General features: G+C 41.0%; 1 protein-coding gene across 4 annotated transcripts in view; it reads left to right on the top strand.

The window, feature by feature from the left end:
- Positions 1-19246, top strand: part of LOC115255819 (solute carrier organic anion transporter family member 4A1) — a 129869-nt gene that overhangs the window by 47222 nt on the left and 63401 nt on the right. Inside the window, exon 1 of one of the 4 annotated variants that reach the window (XM_062850158.1) lies at positions 5437-6588. The exons of the other annotated variants lie outside the window; for them this stretch is intronic. Within the exon in view, the coding sequence (XP_062706142.1) occupies positions 6246-6588 (343 nt within the window). The 5' untranslated portion in view covers positions 5437-6245. Of the gene's footprint in view, positions 1-5436; positions 6589-19246 lie in introns of those variants that run through there. 4 annotated transcript variants of the gene reach the window in all.

The raw sequence follows: 19246 nt of genomic DNA, 5'->3' as shown, positions 1-19246 counted from the left end.
GCATAAACCCAAAAGAAAATCGTTACTAGAGGACCTTTTGGTGTCGATCAGAATATTAATATTTACTTATGTAAGGAGTTGCAAAAAGTAGATTTTTTCAGCACGAGTCGTACATTTATCCAACGAGGCTTGCCGAGTTCAATAAATACGAATAGTTCGCTTGATTTTATAACTCGTAGGCGTTAGATGATAGATTGACACTGGAAGGAAGAAAAATGGTTTTATCAATCCGTTTCTGTTCTAGTGATGAGTGATGGCTATGAACATGTGAATGTACATGAGTTGCATATGTTAAGTATGGACAAATTATGTAGAAAGATACAAAGTAGGAGGAAAGGGACGGGCCAGGATTGAGCCCAGATTGAATCAGAAGCTGTAGCTACTACCCAAGTAACCATTAAGCGGTAAAATGGCATTAAATCGGTTCTATAGTCGAATATAGAACCTGGCTAACAGAGCTAATTGGTTCTATAATCTCTAATAGAGCTGCTCAAAAGCCACTTTTGTTGCATTATTCGGCTGATATACGGCCAACTTCAAAATTGCGTACCAAGTCTCCGGAGCGAGAATTGTCAAAAGTGAGACAAAGAAATAAGAAAAAAAATGTTTATCGCCTGTTCTTTTCTCATTTCTTTTGCTTCCACTGAAGTTGCTTTCTGCTGCTTGACCCAGATTCCAGCTCTTGTCCTCCGGGTTCCTGATCGAAAGTCCAATTCCATATGCGTTTTTCATCTGCTCCACCGATGCACCTGGAATCAGTGTAATCAAACTAGTATTTAAACCTAGATTTAAACCATGCAAAACATAACAGTTTGGGTATCTCGAAGGTTCAAAATAATATGGGAGGATGATGATATAGTGGTCAATTTGGTGGTGACAAATGCAGGAAGAGAAGAGATGCAGGAGAAGTAAGTAAAATGTATACAAATGGTCGGAAAACGTTGCAGCTCCTCTTCCACAATGTTTTCCGACCGGAGCTGGAGTTTGTAGAACTAATAAACTATCAGAATCGTGTTTGGTATCACCACAAGCAAATGAAAGATTCCATTATCTTTTAAACAATAGCATTCCAAGCAGCATTTTTCGAATGGCAATAAAAATGATCCTTTTCCTCCGATCCCGATCCGTTAAGGTCAAGAAATCCAATTGCAATTTTGCATACAAACTTTAGAGGCACAAATCTGACGAACGAAGCATCGAACCAAGCCGCACGTGTTTATCCTGGCTTTCCTCACTTGCAAAAAGAGGCAGCTTTTCCAAATCGAGATCATTTGTTTACGAATTTTCAAGATTCATGCTCTTGAATACGTGAGTAGGGGACCAAGTCGGCCATTGTGGCAGCCATGTTTGTATTCTCTGAAGTTTCTCCTTAACATTCATGTGAAAATGTATTAATTTTGATTGATATAAACGTCATGCACTCCAAGCCCTGTGACAGCACTGACGAACTTCTTTACAGTTTGTAGGTTCTATATAAGCATACTGGGCTTATTTTAGTTCTTACAGTTAATAGTGCCTATAAGCATTGGGAATGCTTATACCGAGATGTTTAGCACTGAAAAGCTGTTCAATGACCATTATAATGTTCAGAACAGTGCTTAGTGATTACCAGGGTAGACAACCAAGCCCTTTCTATTTCTATGCCAAAAAAGCGTTTCCAAAAAAAAGTGTTTAAAAAAAGTTATTAAAATATGGTTTTGATTGTCGATTATTGACACTGGAGCGGACCTGGTGTGATGGTTAAAGCATGTGACTATCACGTCGAGGACCTAGAATCGAATCCCACTACCGACACACTCAAAAAATGTGAGTTCTTTCTTTGGAAAGAAGTAAAGCGTGGGTCCCAAGATGAACTAGCCCAATCTCGTTGATGTAGATAAAAAAAATATTGACACTAGTAGTTAGTAGTTGGGTTAACCTTATAAGGTTACAATCATATTCTAAATATAACAAAATGTATCATGTTCATCTAATTCCGAATCGAATCATCGAAAATTGATTATGGTTCAGCGCAATCATGGGAAGAAGGGGGTAAAAAAAAGAATATCCTGTGCACTGTTTTAGGTTTCCATTGAATTTGTGCGCTTGAAGTCGTCTCTAAGTGCAAAAGTCGGCCATTGTGGCTGCCATCTTGGGACTCTAACTAGCTTGTCCGTGAGTCAAATTTTCACCAAAACAATGCACTGGATCATCTGATGCATCTTGAGGCAAAATGGTAGAGCACAATAGCCCTAACAATAACAGGTGAAGAAACTGACGTAGCCATCATTACCACCTCTCTTTAACATCTGGAAGAAATATGTATCTTCAGAAATTATTTTCGGCAAATTTTCGGAATAAGTTACAATGGCTTTGCAATTGATGTTGATTTTGCATTGAAATCATGTGGAGCCGATATTTTTGGAGGAACTCGTCGCAAATAGTTAAATGTATTCCATGGAAAATTTCCATGAGAATTATCCTTTCATTTCTTTCAATACATTTGAAAAAAATCCATTTTTTGATATGGCTTTAAAAAAATATTTTTAAAGTTCTTCCAGAAGTATTTTTTTAAAGAAATTTCAGGGATGTATTCAGTGATTCCCACAGATTTTTTATTACAATGATTCGGTCAAAATATTCTAAGTTTCATTTTCTCATGTTTTTCGGGAGTCTAAATCGTCAGTTCTTATTTGGAATGTTACACAAATTACGTATCGCTAAAATCGGCGATTTCCGACTAACCCCTCCCCCTTGTAACGCTTTTTGTATGAAAACCAAAAATATTTTTTATGGATCATAACGCTAAGCTAGACTCCCCCCTCCCTATAGCGTTACGTAATTTGTGTACGATGCTTTTCAGGTAGTACTCGGCAAACTGCTAAAACTTTCTCATTAAGGACGAACGTCTTGAAATCCCGCTTCAACAGTGCATCAGAACTTCAGACGCGCAAATCTTGAGAAGCACGCTTTAAACAGCAGTACAATTTATTATTCTGTTCTTGCTCACTTATAATAAGCTTAAAATGAGAAGATCAAGTGCGCTGGTGCTGTTTACGAAGAGATTTGTGCGTTCAAAATCGTGAGTAGATGCGAAAATCGGCCATTGTGGCGGCCGTTTTGGGATTCTAACATGTCTGTCCTTAAAAGAGATTCTGCCAAAAGCCTTCTTCACAATTCGTAAAAACATTCAAAGATTAGGCAGCATACCTTTCATAAAATTCTTCTTACAATACTTCTCGAGAGTCACACTTGCTGAGGATGCTCCTAAGGGACTTCTTTTAGTCAATCGAAAAATCATTCAGTCCGGGAATATGTTTATTCTAAACTTCCCCAAAAAAAAAAGTTTGAGGGGTCGGAAAATAAAACATCTCGGGAACGTAGAAATTCCTCCAACAAAAAGTAGGTAGCAGTTTCGCCTTTTTTGGAATTAACTGTAGAAGACGGTGATAAATAAATAAACATTCAGATTTCCATTGTAAATTATAAATCTGTGTCTTTACAAATCTCTTCTGTTTCGACAACTAACGCTCACAGCAGTTTATTTATAAATTACGTCAGTAGGTTCTCAGGGCTTCATTTCAGGGCAGATTTCATTGGCTTCTTCGGAAGTCGTTCGAGATTTTTTCCATGCCTGTGTTTTTATTTTCCAACCCGTCAAAACACCTTTTTAAAAAACTATGATTTTTTAAGAAAAATTCCTATAACTTTTGAACCAAAAGAGATAACGACCATCTCAGCGCACGAAACGACGCATCTTCAAATGCTCTACAAGTGTTTCTTGAGCGACTTTGATGAAAAATCGAAACTGAAAAAGTTAACGCCAGAAGACCGGTTTTTCTTGAACCACCCTAAGCTTATTCAGAAAAATACCTCTAGATCGGTCAATTTTAAAGCTTTTTTATGTGTCTTCGGCAAACTTACTCAAAAATGATAGATCTACAACTTTTCCGAAGAATGTATACAGTTATTCTTGCAAATAAAAAAGTTTGGTTTCCAATTTCTTTGAAAATATGGACCACCCTAATTTTCATGTATATTGAAAAGAGGGCCTTATTTTTAGGGACAACTTTGTAGAAGACCATATTTGTCTATAAACTCATTTGTAGGCGTTGAATGCATCTTTCCTCGTAAATCTGGTTCGTGGACCACTGTGCAGCGTCCAATTGGAATCGCTCACGTAGTGCCCTAATGGACAAAGGAGCTGTAAATTAGGTTAAGTCTTGGGTTAAGTGATTAAAGAATAAAAGAAAACATTGTAAATCAAAACGATCAAAAAATTGTAAATTGTAATTAAGTCTCTCTGATCTCTGATTTTTGAACTTGAGGTACACCGGGGCAGGTTGAAACGTGTGGAACAAGAAATATTTCAATAGAATTAAAAAAAAAAATCCTTCTAAGATATTCTCTAAAAAATTCTTTAAAAGATAGGTTGATTCAAAAACAATGTGTTGTGACATTTAAGTTGTTTACCTTGATCAGATATGTAACATCACATTAACCCGCTGTTTCATCTTAGCTCACCCGTTTCAACTTGCCCTGGTGTACCTTAAATGAAATTAAACAGCCTCTCATTTTTTTTTAAATTTGTGTGGCTCTAAAACGCAAAAAAAATATGGAAAGAATATTTGTGCATTCAAATTAAAAAATATGTCAGATTCAAAAAGCTATTCTCGGGCAAATTTGGAACTAGTGATCACTTCAAAATCACAACATAGAAAGTTCAGAACTTTCCACAGTTTTGTGAATTCAATTTTCTGGATCTAGCAGAACGCAACATTTCATAAAAATCAGTACATGAGTGTCAATGGGACACAATCTTCAAATTGGACGATTGCGTATTAAACTCGGCAAATGCGTAATGCGTATACCATGTTTCATAATTGATCGGACAAACGCTGATTTTCATACAAAATTACAAACTTTAAGATGCTATAATCACTGACCTGACACCTAGAATATTTTTTGTAAAAATTCATTGTCCAGTTCACACTATCGTCACTTGGTGGATTTCATGGAACAATGCACGCATCTGGTTTAGAAGGTCACAATTATGAAGATTCAAAATAATCGTTATCGATCACGTTCGATGGAAATTTCGCTAGTGTTACGTATGTTTGTCTGTGATTTCCTTCTATGAAATCAGGCCAAATTTTGACACAGAACTACTAATATTCTAAATTCTTCGTATACGATACACAGATAGTTTCTGATCACTGGTCTGAGCGTAAAGGCAATAAAAATGTGGAAAATTGATCGAGCAGTAGTACTCGAGTAAAAGGGTACCGCTGTCAAAACACTGCTGCACCTTTTGATCGCTTTATCAAATATTAGTTGTGTCTATCTACAGATAGTAGCATCGGAAGGATAGTAATGTGTACCAACTGTTAGTAGCGTTCTAGTATTCCAAGAGGCATAATGATATTTGGCATAATGCCATTTGACATAAAGCTATTTTGCATATAAGTCATTTGGCGTAACGCCCATTTGGCATAATGGCAATTTGGCATAACAAGGATTATGCAGATTCTGACAAAGAAGGCTATTCTTCGTATTATGCCAAATGACCGTAATGCAAAATTCCCAATATGCCAAATGGCCTCTAGTGATTGAGAGTCAATTTGAGACTTTGTTATATTTGGTTTATCAAATCTGCCTTTTCTATTCAAGCCTGGGGCTGAAGTCTGACATTGAATGTAATCGATCTGTTCAAGATATTAGTATCCCTCACCTTAGAAAAGAATAGAATCCTTCAATTTAGGCTGCTACGTGGACGTCGATTTAACCTGAGGTACACAGTTTACATTACTAATCGAATGCGTACAGATTTCTAATATCCCATGCTCGACGGTAAAGGTACATTCATTGCGAAAAGTGATAATTTAAATGAGACGCAGCAGCGACAGGCAAGGTGATTTATAAGCTTTGAAGACTGCATAAACTGGCCGTTCGACTTCTGCTCGCCCATTTATCGGAGGATTAACGAACAACCTCGACGCTTTGGAGCTGGGAGGCAGTGGATTGTGTTTACCTATGTGGAGTGTGCTGGCAAGTGCAAAATTATGAAGTTTCGCATTCCGTACTGTGAGGTGATGGTCGATGACGGCGGCGTGAAGCACTGAAGGAAGTCTGTCTCAAGACGCGCCAAATTTAGGATTGAACTGAGGCACGTTTTTGGGGGTGTAGTATTGCCCGGTTGGCATACTAATTGATCGCGCATCGCCATCGTTGTGCGTAATCGCACGTAAAAAATCCAAAGCAGTACCATGTCGTCAACAAGTTTGAACGGAATCATTGGGGGACACGGTGACCGGGATGGGTCGTCGCTGGAAACGACACCGACTACGACAACGGTCACAACGGTGGCCTTGACAGAGTCCATATCCAAGACCGGCAGCAACAGTATGGATGGTAACGAAAGTTGGGCAACGAACAAGCTGGACGTCAGTGTTGAAGATGGGACTGAAAAGGTGAAAAGCGCCGGTGAAGGTGTGCAACAATCGGAGAATTACTACTGTGGGTGGTTCGGATTGCGGCCTCGATGGATTCAGCGGTTCATGACACCCAAATGGGCACTATTTTGGCTATGCTGGGCTGGAGCAGTACAAGGTAAGTTTGATTTGGGTAATGTTTTTGTGATTTCAGATTTGATTGATTATCGAACTTATTTATGTTCCATCATAACCTCACTATATTAATGCATTAAATTAACTACCATCTCTGAAAGTGATACGTGCTGCCCTGATGAAAAGATGATTTCAAATACCATATATTTATACATACCCGAACTGATTTGTTCTAAAGACAGTCGTTTATCATGGAGAAACTCTGTCGCATGATGCACAACACGCGACAATATATATTCATCGGTTCCATTCATCTCTTGGCGGTGTCATGTGGAACATAATGTGTAATTTGGTTAAAATCCCATAAATCTCAATTAGATCATTATGAAGCTCAGCTGGGGCGTTTATCATCATCGCACTCACAACTGGAAAACCACAGAGATTTGCAGTCTCGTTATCCGTCGATTACAGATGCTCGATTGTTTCATATCACAATAAAAGTTTCAACCCACTCGCAAATGAACGGTGGCTGTGACCACAAGCCACCACCGCCACTGATTCAAGTGTCATACCCTCTCGGGATATAATTTTTACGACCGATTGTCCCCGAGAACGCGCACTCAACAAGTGACACGGGCGTAAAACATCGAAATGAAAATAAACCGTGTGCCAGAAACGCGCGCCCATCCAAGCACCGAAAAGTGGGGGTTTTAATGCAATAATAAATGGTTCAATAAATCAAACAGCCGATTATGTGATTTAATGTGGGAATAACTTCCGGGGCTTTAAAATTCAATTTCACGCCACCTACTCATTAATTATGGGGTGTCCCGATGGAGACACCCTTTTCTACTGGCTCGTCGAAAATAATAGGAGGTAGGAGCCTATTTACATTTTCGAAATCGAAACCACAACCGAATGGAATGAGCGCAATCGAAAACGGAAGGGCAGCATGGACAGACCCTGTGCACTGCACAGACAAACGATGCCGCGCGATAATCAGTTAAATATGGCTTGATAACTTTATTTACCATATGGGTGAACTTTAATGACGAGTTGATGACCGGTGAAGTTCAGTGTAAAAGAGAAGACCGTAACATGTGGCATGAAAATGATCACATACTTTATTGCAAGTAAGTTGATCAATTAAATGCGTAAAGCAATACAATACAACATTCTTTATAGAATGTGATGAGCTTGGGTTTATGCAACATTCAAACTTTACTGTGAAAAACTCCCAATCTTCTTCTTCTTTATTATGGCTCTACGCTCTCACTGGAGCTTGGCCTGCCTCTCTTCAACTTAGTGTTCGTTGAGCCTTTCTACAGTTATTATTTGAAGGGCTTTATTTGCCCTTGCATGAATTTGTATATTGTGAGGCAAGGACAATGCCCAGGGAGTCGAGAAAATTTTCCCGATCGGAACGGGAATCGAATCCGCCGAGAAATCAACAAAAGTAAAACGGATTTGGAAAGATTTTAAACACTATCATTAAGCCAACCTAAAATCGAAGACTACTTTATCAAGAAGACATGCAACTCTGTTATTTTCCCATATAAACGACAAGCGTCACCGACGGCACCGCTGTCTGGTGAGCTAAGGTGGTACCTTTGTGTAAAAGTGTAAGAGTGTATTGGTGCGAGTATGAAAATTTACACACACTATCATGAATAGTGCCACCTTCATCCGGGGTGGCGCTGCAAGCAGAGACTCTCAATTTTCAGCAGAGCTGCAAGTCTTCATATATGGAATCATAGAAACTTTTTTGTAGCAGTTCTTGAGTTATCTTCTTCAAATCTCAACTTAACTCAACTCAACAACAATTCTAGAACATTTTATTATAATGTTAAAATTTATTGTGAATTTCATGGTATCATTGAAGACATTTTAGGCAAAAAAGTCTTGGTGTTTTCTAGGCGGAAATTCTATTTGAGCATCCCAGAGAAATACCCGGAGAGGATTTCTGTTGAATGCTCTGAGAAGCTTGTAATTCTTAGAGGAGAAAATCGTCATAATATGGAGGAGTAATCATCGGACAAATCGTGTGAAAATGCTCAATTTTTTAAAATAACCCTCCATCCGCAAAATCCTAAAAGTTTCTTATAAGATGTTATGGTGTATTTTTTGATAGTATTTCTCTGGGGATCCAACCTGGATTTCCTATCATTGGCTTCCTGATTGTATTTTTTTTTTATTTTTGGAGTAACTCACGATCCAGAGCAGATAGAAGAGTGTTGTCTTCGGTAAAAGTTCTTAAGGAAGTTAAGAGCTATCTGGTGATTCAACCGTTAATGGCCCATCGAACTTTTTGACATGTGGTAATTTGGGCCTCGCTACCTTCCACAAACAACTCCTAGAACAACACCCGTATCCCCTTGACACCTAGGCCTGAGAGGTCGTAGAACTTTCTACATCTTTCTTAGGTGCCTAACTAACCATTCTTTCATATTCCTCAGCAGTTGCAAGGACGAGGCCAGGACAACTCTCGACTTTTGGAGGATTGCGTCAGTCTTGTCGAGAAGTCAGTGATAAGTCTCCAATCTTTGTGTTATGGTATCCGACGGGAAAGAGGCAATCGTTGTAACTGTGATCTAGGGCAGTGGTGCTCATCCTGCGGCCCGCGGGCCGCATGCTGTCCTCCAAGCCTTAATTGAATGTTTTATGCGGCCCGCAGGTCGATCTCGAATTGTAAATTTGGCCCGCGGTATCCTCCAGCCTGAGCACCACTGATCTAGGGCTATACTACCTACGAAATTTCTGTGGCTTGCTTAATGCTTATGTTTACTTTTTCAGTGGTAACCTGGTAAATGATTAAACCATGGCTATTTCTCATACACTTTTACGCACCCCATTAAGCCCTATCCAATTTCCAACTCCAGATATCCATGAAGTGAGCCAAGTTCTTGGACATATTCTGAGTAGATATCTAATTAACATTTCCTCCTCACCCCCGCTGATCGTAAGGACCTGTCCAGGTGTCGAGGGTTCGTTAAATGAAAGGTTTGTCAAGTCCTAGGCAAGTTTTCTGACGCATTAAACGTCTCTATCGACAGCCACTCCGGGATGTGTACGGTCGGCTATGCTATTCTATGCTACCTGGTGATTCAACAGTTAATTGGTGATTTCGCTACTAGGTGGCGCTAGTTATCAAGTAAAATTTCAAACTTATCTAGCTCGAGATCCAGAGCAGCTATAAAAGTGTCGTCTTCGCCAAAGTTCTTCAGGAAGTCAAGAGCTATCTGGTAATTCAACAATTACTTCCTAGGTTTTAATCACCACATGACTTTATGATAATCGAATTTTATTTATCGAGAAAAGCCAATAAAATTCGATTATCACAATTCAACAATTAGTTGATGATTTGGCCGCTAGGCGGCGCTAGTCGTCAAGTAAAGTTAAATTTCTCTATTTGGGGATCCGAAACAGATAGAATAGTGTCGTCTTCGGTAACGTTCTTCAGGAAGTTAAGAACTTCTGATGATTCAACAATTAGATGGTGCTTTTGACGCTAGGCGGCGCTAGTTGTCAAGTAAAGTTTCAAACTTCTCTAGCTCACTATCCAGAGCATATAGAAGAGTGTCGTCTTCGGAAAAGTTCTTCAGGAAATCAAGAGCAATCTGGTGATTCAACAATTCTCGGATACTTTTTCAAAACGACGTATAAGACACGAAAATCCTATGTTGATACGTTGTTTTGAAAAAGTATCCAAGAATTAGTTGATAATTTCGCCACTTGGTGGCGCTAGTTCTCAAGTAAAGATTCCAACTCTGCCATCTCGGGATTCACAGCAGATGGAAAATTGTCGTCTTAGGCAAGACGTCAAGAGCAATCTAGTGGACCAAAAATTAGTTGATGGTTTCGCCGCTAAGTGGCGATAGTCGTAAGTTTTAAATTTCTCTTCTTCAAAGTGTCGTTTTCGGCAAAATTCTTCGGGAAATCAAGAGCATTCTGCTGATCAAATAATTAGTTTATAATTTCACCACAAGGTGGCACTAGTTGTCATGTAAAGTTTTAAAATTGTCTATCTCGGGATCCACAGCAGCTAGAAAAGAGTATTCTGGTGATTAAACAATACTTACTTACCGATCAGGCTAAGACCGGGGTGGCCTCTGCTGTACATAGTAGCCGTCTCTATTCTACTCGGTCCATTACTGTTTGTCTCCAGTTCCGCACTCTGCGTAGGGTCCGCAGATCGTTCTCCACTTGGTCGACCCACCTAGCTCACTGCGCTCCACGTCTTCTTGTACCGGTCGGATGACTCTTGAGAACCATTTTAGTCGGGTTGCTATCCGACATCCTGATGACGTGACCCGCCCACCGTAGCCTCCCGATTTTCACGGTATGGACGATAATGGTTCTCTCAGTAGCTGATGCAGCTCGTGGTTCATTCGCCTTCTCCAAGTCCCGTCTTCCATCTGCACTCCGCCGTAGACGGTACGCAACACCTTCCGTTCGAAAACTCCAAGGGCGCGTTGGTCCTCTGCACGTAGGGTCCATGTTTCGTGCCCATAGAGGACGACCGGTTTAATCAGCGTTTTATAGATAGTCAACTTCGTGTTACGGCGAACTTTATTTGATCGTAGAGTACAGTAAGCACGATTTCCTGCCACAAGAGGCGCATTGTTTCTCTGCTGGTGTCGTTGTCGGCGGTCACCAGTAAGCCCAAGTACACGAATTCTTCAACCGCGTCGGTTTCATCACCCTCGATACAAATTCGGGGTGGCGGGCGCGGTGATTCCTCCCTGGAGCCCTTTACCATCATGTACTTTGTCTTTGACACATTAATGACTAATCCGATTCGCCTGGCTTCACTCTTCCGTCAGATGTACGTTTCCGCCATAGTCTCAAATTTACGAGCAATAATGTCAATATCATCAGCAAAACCCAGCAGCTGAACGGACTTCGTAAAAATCGTTCCACTCGTGTTTATCCCCGCTCTCCTAATTACACCCTCCAAAGCAATGTTAAACAGCAAGCACGAAAGACCATCACCTTGCCGTAACCCTCTGCGAGATTCGAAGGGACTCGAGAGTGTGTCTGATACTCGAACTACGCACATCACTCGATCCATCGTCGCCTTGATCAATCGTATCAGTTTATCCGGGAATCCGTATTCGGCATAATCTGCCATAGCTGTTCTCCATCAGTTGTATCATACGCCGATTTGAAATCGATGAACAAGTGATGTGTGGGCACGTTGTATTCGCGGAATTTATGCAACATCTGACGAATGGCGAACATCTGGTCCGTTGTTGCGCGTTCACCCATAAATCCAGCCTGCTATTGCCCCACGAACTCTCTTGCAATCGGTGATAGACGGCGGCATAAAATTTGAGAGAGTATCTTGTAGGCAGCGCTAAGTAGTGTAATCGCGCGGTAGTTCCCGCAATCCAACTTGTCGCCCTTTTTGTAGATGGGACACACGATACCTTCCATCCATTCCTCCGGTAATACTTCTTCCTCCCAAATCTTGGTAATGACCCAGTGTAGTGCTCTCACCAGTGCTTCTCCACCGTATTTTAGAAGCTCGCTTGGTAGTTGATCTGCTCCAGCGGCTTTGTTGTTTTTCAACCGGCCAACCTCCTCCTCTATCTCTTGAAGGTCAGGGGCCGGAAGTCTTTCGTCCTGTGCACATACTCCTAGATCTGTTACCACGTGGTATTTGCAACGTCGCCATTGAGGTGCTCATCGTAATGCTGCTGCCACCTCTCGACCACCTCACGCTCGCTCGTGAGAATATTCCCGTGATTATCTTGGCACATGTCGGCTTGTGGCACAAAGCTTCTGCGCGAGCGGTTCAGCTTCTCGTAGAACTTTCGTGTGTCCTTAGCGGTGCCTATGATTAAACAATACATTGGTGATTTCGCTGCTAGGTGGTACTGAAGTGTCTTCTAACAAAATGTGCACTAATAAATGCCCTAAATCTTCAGGGGAGGAGCGGATTTTTAGAGTTGCTTTAAAGTACCTTTTTTTGAAAAGTTTGGAAAGTTCGCTTTTTCCATACTGAGAAGTTGAAGTTTCCATATAAAACTTCAAGTCGATAGAGGACTAGCTTACCGATTTTATTTTTTTTTTATTTTGCAGGGCTTCGTTTGGGTCCATTTGCAACCATATGTGACTATTGGGGTTTGTATATTCGCATTTTTTGCAAAAATAGACACGGCCTACTGGCCATGCTAGATGTTGATCTAACTAATTTCGGTACCAAGAGTACCTTTAGTTGGAACGAAGCGGAATCGATCAAACGAGCGGCGGGTGGTGTTCGCGCTAAAGATCGAGATAAGGGCAAGCAAAAAGGCTTGCTTTGAGGGTCTCTGTTAAGGACAAGGTATTTGGAGTACATAGCTCAAAATTTCTAGAGCACCGTTTTTTAGAACCGTTGAACGGATTTGGATGAAAATGCATCACGCTAATTGTTCAGTGGTTAAATAAAAAGAAAATCGGGTTAAGTACTGTTCCTTTGAATTCCACTAAGAATTTGCATCCTTTGACAGATACGTATTTCGACCTCAACTGTAAGGTCGTCTTCAGTGTCTTGTACTTGACTCGACTCAACTCGACTCGACTCAAGTACAAGACACTGAAGACGACCTTACAGTTGAGGTCGAAATACGTATCTGTCAAAGTATGCAAATTCTTAGTGGAATTCAAAGGAACAGTACTTAATCCGATTTTCTTTTTATTTACAGATATTCCCCTAACAAGCCCAGGTTAATCATCATGTTCAGTGGTTGTCATCAGCGTAATGCATTTTAATCCAAATCCGTTCAACGGTTCTAAAAAACGGTGCTCTAGAAATTTTGAGCAATGTACTCCAAATACCTTGTCCTTAAAATGCCAATGCAAATCCGTGGGGTGATGCCTACAGGATCATGATGGCCAATACTAGAGGTGTAACGGCTCCTACAGATCAATCTCTAGAGATGTTGGAGTGGATCATCGAGAGACTTTTTCCGCGACAAGATCCTAGTCCTTGGTCTCCTTTCGTACGACAACCGGGGACTGGGGCAGGCAATGAGTATAGGGTCACTGATGTGGAGCATCGTCCCTTAGCTTAGGTAGGGCCCCAGGTCCGGCCGCAGTTCCGAACTTGACCTTAAAAGTACATAGATTTTCCAGAGGCTCCCAAGATGTTCAGTTCTGCTATGCAGAAATGCCTGGACGAGGTAGTTTTCCCAGAGTTTTGGCAATGGAAGAGCCTGGTTCTATATTGCCAAAGGCGAAGAAACATCCCGAAGACACGTCGACATATAGACCAACATGGCGGGGAAGGTGCTCGAAAAGATCATCCTCAATTAAAATCGTGAGGCACGCCGAGGGTGCAAATAGTCCCCCGAGCAACTAGTTCGGCTTTCGAAAGCGGAGGCCGACCGTAGACGATATCCTGTCAGAATAACAAAGAAAACCGAGATAGCGCTCCAGCTTACCCGTCTGAGCATACCCGGGTACCTGTACAAGATTCTGTTCTGTTCTAGTTACTCCCTGAATCAAGTACTAGTTTATGACATAGCGCTGGGTCGGAAGTGCGTTTACATAACCCGCAAGGTTCTATCCTGGGTCCGGTGTTATGGAATGTCATGTACGATGAGGTGTTGAGGTTATAAAGTTCAAAGTAGGAGTGATAATCGTCGGCTTCGTTGACGACATTACGCTGGAGGTCTACGTTGATCGCAGTTGTGGAGGAGTGGATGAGATCCAGGAAACTGGAATAATGGCAAACTCCAAATTGAGGTGGTGGCCGGGCAAGTGGAGGCCCTACTGTCAGCAACCTTCTGGTGCAACTGATAGGGCCTGAAGGGTAATGATACCCTTGTTAGTTCTTGATGCCTGCAAAACAGTTGGGTTCGGGCGTGGGGTTGATGCTGCCCGTTTTCCGAGAACAAAGGGAGTGGTGAGGACTACTCGAGAAATTCGCTAAGCGCCAGCATGCTATCGTGATGGACTCTCCAAAGCGAGTCATCGATATTCGTTGCAGTAGACTACGCAGATCACCTTGAGGGTGCGATGTGCGCTAGCCCCTCTCTGAAGCAATGCCTTTAGTGGTTCCGGAGAGACGAAGGGTTTGGCTATCATGGGAATGTTGTTTAGTGGGTCGAGGAGAGAGTAGTCCTGGCTTTTATTTTTGTTGTAGAAGACGGCCTTAACCCCACACTACCCGGACCTTCCTGCTGGGGTGTCTGCTGAGCAGATTTTCCCCCCCCATGGTTTTGAAGAACAGTTTCAGCGTCGGTGCATTTTAAGCCACTCGCCCCTTCCATTCGAACTGACAAATTTGATGAGCTCAAAATCACAACTAATGATGTGACTGTTGCTGGTGCTGTTAAGTAAGATTGAGTACCATCTGCCTGTGTTGTGTCGGTCGTACTAAGTCCGAAGATTGAGTGAGTCCGATTGCAGTGCACATCATAATGCGCAGCATATGCATATGCATGTACATATGTTGATATGTTGGTAGGTGGTGCCCCCTACTTATCAGCCGGCGAGAACATTTGTGACAGATTGATGTCATAACATCAATGATGCTCGAGACCACGGATTGAGATAATTTGTTTTGTTTCGGATTGATGGAAGAGTGCCATAAATTGGATCAATTCGCTACGATGATGAGCCGTCACTTGAACGCGCGAAAAGTGGTGATGTGCCTGCAATTGCGTGAGACGTGAGTGTTTCTGGAAGAGATTGATTGTTCGGTGGGAATACTTGATGTTGATTAAAGATTTGTTTTTTATTGCGTTGATATGTTTTTCAGTTTGTATTAAACCTTTGAAACTAACTTTTGTTTGGGCCCAAATAGTTCAATAGATAAAATCTCTGATTATAATGTGGAATCGTGTCCCAGTTGGGACGTCGTACCAAAAAAGAAGAAGAAGTTCTCGTGATTAATAGGCAGTCCCTATATAGATTTCAAGATAGATCGTGATGTTCAAACACACATGCCATCGCGCATCATTGCATCTGTTTGAAATCTACTCCCAAGTTTTTCCCAAATTGTCCTACTTGCGCGCTAAAAAATTGAATACTGACTTTCTCAAGTCGTAGCATGGATTATAAATGGCACAAACGTGACTCTGCAGCCCTACAACAACACCCATGAAAGTATTTTTAGCACTTGGTGCTTCTAGAAAAATACTGTTCATTGATTTTTGGCGGGTGCTTTTTCCAGCCATCAACAACGGTTAAGATTATTTGCGCAGAGGAGGTGGGTGGGCTGCCAGTCGCGGTCGGGGATATAACTGATAAGATTCAATATTTTACGACTATCTGCAAGTCGAGGCAACACGAGTACGAGCGGGCAGGCAAAAGCGGAGCAAGTGAGGACGGAGTTCAAGTAGAAGTTATGCTCTTTTGGGTAGGTCCATAAAAACGCAGCATGTTTTTACTTCTTTCGTGGGATACCCACGTGAGGGTGTTATGAGATTTAGGAGAGGGCAAGTACAAAAATGGGCAACCAAAAATATGTTCTATATCTGTTTGCCCATCTTACGCCTATATTTTACGTATATCCAATCCACTTGTCCGGAGTAGCATATGTACATACCAGAGTGACTCCCAAACAATAAGTGATAGTTTCTTTCGACCACCCTGTATACTGCAAAGAAAAGTGAACTCCCAAAACAGTTTATCACAGGATTGCATCTTTGCAGACAAGAATACCCATATTCGAAAGAGAAAGTACTTGATGGCCCCAGTAGCAGTAGCGGTGGCCCACCAGTATCAAATCATCCAAATCTGAGAATAAGAACATAAAAGCGCTCACTAATAACTTTCTTATCACCAGACGGAATCAGCCACTTTGTGGCGAATTTGGGAGCTGATGTCATCTCAAATGGGCTCGAGTTAATTGAAGGGCGGCAGCGGCGTTCGGAAGTGCGTGTGCATTGAACGTATGTGCTCGGAATCCTTGAGACAACTTATGCAGCGGAAGATTTTTTTTTGCTGGGGTATTTCTGGATGGAAAATCCATTACTGTTCAACCTTTCATATTTGCCATTGTGTCGTAGACTGCGGTGTGGGAAAATCTCAATTTCCGGTTATGTGGGCGATGAAATGTGACTTTTCAACAGGAAAACTTATTACAAACCGATTTGTCGTTGAGAGGAAATCCATTCAAGAAACACCACCTAATGTATCACGAACACATCTCGAGATTAATTTTCCAAAAGGTCTTATGGAGAAGCGAGTACTTCGCTCTTCTATCATTCTATGATATTCGAATATACAGGTCACGTTCTATTAATCTCATTTGTAGTTTGCAAAGAATGGTTTAGAAAATTAGGAATTCAACTTATGAATAGCTCATTTTCGAAAGTTACGCGAAATTTCAAACTCTACCAATGGCGGTTAGGGTGCCGTTTGGGCGCCAGGTATTCGAAGTGTTTCGAAAAAGGTATTAACGTCAAATCGCTCACAGCGAGGATATAGCGACGGTCGCGGCGACGACATTACGCTGACAAGGATTACAATTTGCAACAAACCAAAGCTAACGAACCATCAACGCCGGACAGGAATGGAACGAACGAGTTGAACGAGCGATATGAATGCGACGACGGTACACACATTCTTTGCCATGATACTTACCATGGTGCGGTGGTGTGGCGGCTCAACAGAGTACCTAGCTCACCCGGATTCAGGCGAAGGAAATCCTTTAAGTTGACACATTTTTCCGCTTTACCGTACGAATGAATGTTGATCCCTCTTTTCGTAGCCAAAGTGCATGCGGAGCGTGGTGTGTCGTCGTCGATACGTAAAGAATGAAGGTATGGATGTCGGTTACAACACTGGAAGAGGGGGGTGACATTTACAGCAGAACGGTAAGGTTTGTACATATATCCTTACGGCTCAACGAACGTCTCTCGATAGAACAGGAGCAACAGTTTGTGTGGTGCAAGTGGTCGACACCGCAGGCTGTTTGTCTATTCCTATCATGTCAAATGGAAGCGGTTTGTTGAGGGTGGTTTACATTTTGGTTTTGCTTATGGGTTAATTTGTGGGAATGTAATGAGCTGGGAATTGTGGCGTTTATACAGCAGAGTAGTGGTTGACCTGAGTCAATGACTTCTCCGGAACTAATATGTAAGCTTTTGGAAATTATGTTAACCATACAAACTTGCTAGAATGAGTTGTCGATCAATCTAGTACCTGAGTAGCTTATGTAACTTTTATTCAAATGTTGTACGGATCTTTAACGGCTTTGATAGAACACAAGATTCTCACATCATCCATCAGCTAAAAGAGTAAGAGTAAAAAAGTTAAAAAAGTAGTAAAACCTAATTCCAAACTTCTTATTCTTCTTGAGGTAACCAATCTACTGGAGCATATTTTTTCGCTTCTCTTCACCGCAAATTATAACTAAGGTAGCATTCCATATTCGACAAGTTTTAGTAAATCTTGGTATACCATACAGGAAACCGAAAGTGAAAAAATATAAACTTTTCTTAACGGCCACGCGAAGTGCGAAACAACAACGGACAAGAATGAAAGCTACATAATGACGTTTACATTCCAGTCCATTGAGTCACGCTCATATGCATATCGTTAGTTCTCAAAGTGTGGTAGACTGCCTAAACAATCATTCCATTCATCTCGTTATCTGCGCACGTAAACACTAATACGAATTGTCTCAATCTATGCTCTGACCTAGTAACCAAGATTATCATATCGTGGATTCTTGAGATGTTTCTCCTGTGGGAAAGCGATTGTTGTACTCATGAGTCATAACAGATCGAAATTCTTGTTAATGGTTTATGTTATTGAGATTTTATGAGTTTATTTTACTTTTCGGTGTGTCAACTATACTAAAAGTAAGGTATGATTAAGCGTACGTTTTTCTGAATAAAACGTCTGCGGATAATCAAACATAAAACATCTCAGATAAAACGTTGTGATTCCATAATAACTCTTCAATATATCCAGCTCAACGCAAGAATCGCGTAGACGCGACCCTTTTCAATTCAAATGAAATTTTGCTCATGTATGAAAATGACTTTCATATTTGTTTTGCAATATTCTTCACCTAACTTTCGAAAAGAGCGTAGGAAAAATCCTAATTTTCTTCTTCAAACAATTATAACTTGCTTTGCTTGGTTTTCTGGATTGAAATATTGTCTTCGAAGTGTGTGAGGATATAAAAATACAAATACACTGAGGGAGCGGATCTGGCGAGATGGTTAGAACACTTGACTATCACGCCGAGGACCTGGGATCGAATCCCACTCCCGACAAACTCAAAAAATGTGAGTTCTTCCTTCGGAAGGAAAGTAAAGCGTGGGTCCCGAGATGAACTAGCCTAGGGCTAAAAATCTCGTTAATACAGATAAAAAAAAATAAAAAAAAATACACTGAGACTGATATTCATCGTGTATCTCGTATCTGTGTTAGATATCATATGAATTTGATTTTTCAAAAACCTTACTCCTTGATTTTCTTTATAACTTTTTCTGTTGAAAGCTTACTTCCAATTTCAAAATTTTCCAAATAGCCCAGGATGGTCAACCGTTTCTGATGATATTTTTTTGGAGAATTTTTTATGAAATTGATGACAAAAATAGATTCCACGAACAAGTTTCAATGAATAATCTATGCATATTTCTTACATCCAACCATACTTATGTTGCAGCGAGTTTAAAAAACAAATAAATAAAAGAAATTGGACCTTGTTAAATGTTGTTCAAGGCGATCTATTCACATATCTGTAAATTAGT

Source organism: Aedes albopictus, chromosome 2 (genome assembly GCF_035046485.1).
Source record: "Aedes albopictus strain Foshan chromosome 2, AalbF5, whole genome shotgun sequence".
Classification (NCBI taxonomy): domain Eukaryota; kingdom Metazoa; phylum Arthropoda; class Insecta; order Diptera; family Culicidae; genus Aedes; species Aedes albopictus.
Note: the sequence above shows the minus strand (reverse complement) of the source record. Positions and strands in the feature narration are given on the sequence as shown.